This window comes from Plasmopara halstedii, assembly GCF_900000015.1.
Source record: "Plasmopara halstedii genome assembly, contig: Scaffold_555, whole genome shotgun sequence".
NCBI classification, from domain to species: domain Eukaryota; phylum Oomycota; class Peronosporomycetes; order Peronosporales; family Peronosporaceae; genus Plasmopara; species Plasmopara halstedii.
Window position 1 is genome coordinate 42,706 of NW_020187475.1, and position 5,786 is coordinate 48,491.

General features: G+C 47.2%; 1 protein-coding gene across 1 annotated transcript in view; it reads right to left on the bottom strand.

Moving 5' to 3' along the window:
• Positions 1-5,747: 5,747 nt before the first annotated feature.
• Positions 5,748-5,786, bottom strand: part of PHALS_11545 (trna pseudouridine(54 55) synthase) — a gene marked incomplete at both ends in the record, with an annotated part of 1,500 nt that continues 1,461 nt past the window's right edge. Inside the window, one exon of the mRNA XM_024726921.1 lies at positions 5,748-5,786. This exon is cut by the window's right edge and continues 143 nt beyond it. Within this exon, the coding sequence (XP_024577549.1) occupies positions 5,748-5,786 (39 nt within the window).

The following is a 5,786-nucleotide window of genomic DNA, read 5'->3' on the forward strand; positions in this document are numbered from 1 at the left end:
GCCCTTTCCAAGATGAACGTCGGCACTACCATCATCGACAAGCCAGTTAAGATCGTCATTTGATACTTTGGTGGAAACCACTGATTTAGTTGAGTCATCATCAGAACCAGTAGAATCTTTGTTGAAGTCGCTATATCCATTCTTTCCCTGTGGAACGTCTGTGCTTCCATCTTCCAAGAGCCAGTCGGGGGCTTTGGCATCATTGTACGCATTTCCGATTGGGACATTATCGGACGACGATGATTTAGATGAATAGTCGACAAATCCATTCTTTCCGGCTTTCGTGTCTAGGCTTCCATCATCGTTTAACCAGCTCAGATCCCCTTTCGATATTCCTTTTGTAAAGGGTGTATTGTCTTTGAGACCGTCTGACTGAATGTAGTCGTTCGTATCGTCGAGCGAACCACCATTCAAAAGTCCTTCCATTTCAGAAATGGCTTCAAGCACTTTGTGGGGCGGGACTTGGTTACTGCCGCTTCCAATGAGAGACATGATATTCAGCTCGAGATCACTGCCATCAAGACTGCCAATGTCACTGCCGAATAACTCCATGAGATCGACGGAAAGATCATCGTCGACCTTTTTGTTAGGTGACGCATAATTTGATGATGTATCATAGTCGCCGGAGTCGTTAGTGTCGACGGGCTCTGAATCCGGCTGGCGCAAATATTGCGGATTTCCAGCATTAGCGGCAGTAACGGCGGTGGCAGCAAGAATTAAGCTTGTGGAGAACTTCATCGTTTCACCGGTGGATTTGAGAGCTACTTTGCAAAATGAAGAATGAGCATATCAATTAAATTATTGCAAGGCCTGACTGTATGGCCTAGTTTTATGTATTTGCACTCATAGAGTCAGTTGTGCACTCCCATCCCACGAATCGATCAGACCAGATCTCCATACCGTATGCTCCTACAGATTAGAAACTGGTTTTGCATATGGTATTTTTCTCAATAACACTAAACGATATCAGTCGTCAGATTTTGTATGGTCGATGAGCGGCATGCCTACATCGGTCCATCGCATGAATTTAAGCACATCTTATTTACAGACAAGGGCGTCTGCTACTCCTCGAATTAGACTACGCATAAAGAATAATTCTTCACGACCGGGAGACACAAATACGCGACATTTCTTTCACGTGGGCTCCAAACGCATGCGAACCGTTTAATGCATCCATTATATGAACAAGATGGATATTAATCGTTAGACGAAAATTTGGAATTTTTTTTGTTTTCACATGTTAGCTTCCCCTCTAGTCCCTTGAATACACGGGTCTAGTTAACCGCATCCTGAAGCAAATGTTTGATAAAGTCGCATCATTTATGACAAGGCTCGTTGCTAGGCGGCGAACAGGTTACACATAGACTCGGCTAGATGAACAATCAGGCCCTTGTTCTCGAGATTAGCAGGATGATTTGCTATGGCAGCTGCTGCCGTTCTTGAAGAGCTATCTCAGAACCGGTGTATCCAATCCGGATGTATAGAGAGAGTGCCATTTAAACTGTTCTGGAATTGATCAGGATCATGCTGGTGGCATGGACGTCAGACCAGTTTCGAGATTGTGATGGCTGGCACGTGAAGAGGGATAGAGTATACAGAGATCGAAGAAATACGGCCACAGTGAAATTGTGATGGCCAGCATAAAAGTGTGTTTCCTGCAAATAACAATATAATGCCAGTGAGATGGTGACAAAAAAATCGGCAAGCTGACAGGATCTTCAGTGATGATACCAACTGTCAGAAACCTTAACTAGTGGCACGAAGCATACCTCTGCAGAAATATTGTCTGCCGCGCATAGTATCTGACTACGTAAAACTCTGCCTTCAGTTTGTGTCAGATTAGCATGTGTATGAACTTCTAAAAGACGTTTTACGTAGGCACACAGGTGTAACATATGATCTTTGTCCACTGTACGTATACCCATGAGGAAAAGCCCAACGACGACTCGCCTAATCGTTGATGTCCTTCCCTGACGGATAACAATCTAATAGTTCGTCTATCGGAGTACACTTATTTAGAGCATCCTGCACTACGTGGGATCCTATATAATATAAGGCTTAAGGCGCCTCTGTACATTGAAACTCTTCTCGTCTGCTAACCCTTTGTTACGCATGTGTTGAACTAATACACGACAAAGTATTATCGAATCATGTTATAATTATTCGTATTTTCGTTGTATTTAAACTATCTTGATGAAGCAGTTCCATTGGATTAATGTCGCTGTTCGGGGTTTTGTTGAGAATTGAAAAACTGGTAACCCACCACTTAAAAGCTGCCGAAGCGCAGGCAGATAAACATCGGAATGATGTGTCGACCAGATTGCAATCGCGCCTGTAGCGGTGAGATAGAGCCTGTCGTTTCAGTATAAACCCCGGATGTAGCAAAAAAAAAAGAATTGAGAATGCAGCCCAGAACCCCATGCAGAGAATTTAGTATCCATGGAAAGGATTTTAGTTTCCCATAAAGAAAGTCATACTTAGTCTGTGTCAATACCATTTGTCGAGCGCTATTAGCGTCGCGGGTGCTTGTGATGGCTATTACGAGATTTGATGTGCTCATATGTAATCATTTCGTAACTCAGCATAAGGTATATCAACCAGCAGAGCAAACTAGGGTATCGAAATCAGTTGTAAGGTTCTCGACTCACTCTTAGGTGAAGCGAACGAATCCGTCCTCTGTGCGTTTGTTACTATTGATCCTTTAATTTGTATCTTTTAAGAAAGATGCGCGGCAACCCGTTCCGCTTGATAGCACTAGTAGGCAGGTTGATGGTCGAAATGTAATCAAACAATATGTTTCACGATGATGGAACACGATCTGTCCAATTGTTTGTCCCCAGACAACGCTACACGTTTGATAGTCTATCGCTTGGCTCGAATGAATTCCAGCGGTGGCAACCTCAAAAGTCAAAAGGGGTGAGAGCTTACCTGAAGGTGTTACCCAGCTATGAATATGTACACGCGGTGTATATATACCTTCGAGAGCGCCTCAACCGGTACGCTGTCTGCAGCGGGGCTGCCGTAGCTTTGCGCTTTGAGCAAACGTAACTTAGGTCACCGACCTTTCGTTCTATACTTAGAACAAGTACGAGCTAGCGGGTTGCAATCCGCTACCTCCAAGAGTACTCAAAATCTTTGCCAAGGTAAAGACGCTCTTCCGTTCAGAATTGACGCTGTATTTAATTGTTTTAGTTGCGGCAAAGCCGTCATATCTAAAACCTCAGGTTTTCTTAATTGATGTAGTGATAATTAATTCTATAGTATAACCTAATTAATATGCATTACTACTGGCAATTTTGCCTAGTAGTGGCTTCTTGATACGGCGTAGCCATACCATTGTGTGATTACACCAACTTGTGTAATCCATACCTATGTGCGGTCACACCATCTTGTGTGACCTGTCCATTCATAGAGGGGTACGTGTAACCCGCGCCACTCTCCCCTATCAAAACTGTGAATATCCACAATTCATATTTAACTGTCGCCTCGTATGAGGATTGCGTGTCTGAGCCCTGTGTCTATGACACGTAAAACACCGAGTCAGCCGGTTCCGAGGGCGCCCGCTGGTAAAGCCGATTGTCATCTTCTGCACGGGGTACAGTAGGTCCATCCCTTCACAGAAAGCGCATCCCAAGTCGTCGGCAACCGAGCACCACACACACCGCCCGCCACGGGCGACATATTTGTTCGTCGAGGATTCGGAGGAAGTCAACTACGAGTCGAATACTTCCATTCCAGCACGGGGAGACGAGAAGACAAGGTGCGCCCAACGGCGCGGCGTGAGCGCTGATCGAACCTTGCGGACACCGAGTCCGTTCGTCGAGATCTCAGCTTTCTCGGGTAAGTGATATTATTACCAATCACCTCGACGAGGCACAGGAGCAGCGTGGAAGGCCCACGGGCGGGATTCATGTGTTTGTATCCACGTTCGATCCTCACTCCCGGCTCTCGCTTGGCCGATCCCGCTACTGACGTGGAAGACGCGACCTTTTAGTCTACATAGTCGGCCCCCCGGCCACTACACAAGCTGAGCTTGATCAGCGGAAAGCTCTCCAATTTTGATTTTTGGTACCTAAAAAAGTTCCAATGGATTGGTACCGCGCTCGACTTCTAGCTCAGAGAGAAAGCGCTCCTATACCCGCAATGTGGTCTATTCCTGGTGGTGCTCGGCCCTGGTAAAATCGCTGCAGATAATGAAGAGCTCTTTGAGCGATGGGTTCTGCGGCACTGGACACTTTCCTTGCTGTATTCCTTACAGCGAAGCCACAAGGAAGTGAACGTGTGCGTTGAGCGCAATCTCCTATTTAGGTTTGCCAAACTTAAGGTGCAATGCCGTCTTTCTGTGCATCGTCGCCCTGCGATACATGGAATAATCAATCACGCTCCCGTGAGCTCTGTGGTTTCTTACACGGGTGCGACTACAACGGCAGAAGCACAGGATCATACATTGAGCTCAGCTCATGGCCCTCCGGCTTCCTGGGCTTTGGCCGAGAAGAGCGGTACGCAAGACGACGCCAAGCGTCATGATGCTTCTAATCATAAGCGTCTCCGACGTCTGAATAGTATTGACGAAGTGGCACCTCAAATTCCCTTGGAGTTTGGGTATCCCCGCCACTTCGCAAAATTATTGGGCTCGACCCTGTCGTCGTCGACCAACAAGGCGTTTCATGTGGTAGGGACACCACCATTCTCATTGATAAGAGTCAGCGGCGGACTATGACGACGCCGTCTGGTGACTCGCAATGGTCTTCGAGCTTAGGAGGACAGAGTCCGTCGTCGATGGCACTCCGTCGAGCATGTTTCTAAAGTCACCTTCCTCTGTGCGGAGGACCTCCAAAGTCTGGGATCACTTTGTGCACAAACTGCCTCACGTTGAGAATTATCGCGCTCTGTCGGAGCGGCTTAAAAGTCATCGATCAGGTGAATGCATCACTTCGTGCGACGGTGGAGCACCTGAGGCCGTTGGAAACGGAAATTGTTGCACTCCGTGCTCAGAATCAGTTGCTGGTCTGGGTTCTGGGCGGCCAGGCGTCTTTACGTGTTGCCCCGTCGCCAATGCTTCCGCGTTCTCTGAGCCGGATCCTGGTACGGCTTAAGCAAACCCACAGAAAACACCGGGTGGGTGTGCGTCCTTCTCAGATGGTTTGGCGTATACGCAAGACCTCGCTCGGTCACGACCTTAAAATATTCAATCAACCGTGGATGAAACTTTGTATAAAAGACACTAAATACTGTGTAGGAAGGTTTCAGCATTTGATTAAAACAGATCTTCCACCTCAGAGTCTTTCACATTTCTTCTGCATATTCTTTGTGCATGTCTTGGCTTTCAGCCATCGCATCGCGAACATGTCGTAGGACACTCAGTCTAATAGACAGGAGGTCATCGAATTCTTTACGGGCAGTGAGGAGGCTGACATCAGCTAGCCGTTTGGCTATTCTTCCTTCACCAAGCCCCGAGCCATGGGATGTCGGTGTCAGCGGGACGCAAGGATTAACAAGCTCATACACGTAGAACGGTGTGTAGCCGGTAAGTGAATGCACTACATAATTCAGAGCAAACTCTACGAGTGGCAATATGGCGCTCTGGAGCTTCGGCGTCCCAGCGCAGACACTGCGAAGAACGTCTGCGATGACGCAATTCACCCTTTCGGTTTGACCGTTGGTATGCAGATGATCCGCTGTCGACATATCCAGCTTGGTGTCTAGCACCTTGAAGATAGTAAAATTCCGTGAAACGGGGGGCTCTATCAGAGACAATCGACTCTGGGAGTCCGTGTTGTCGGAAA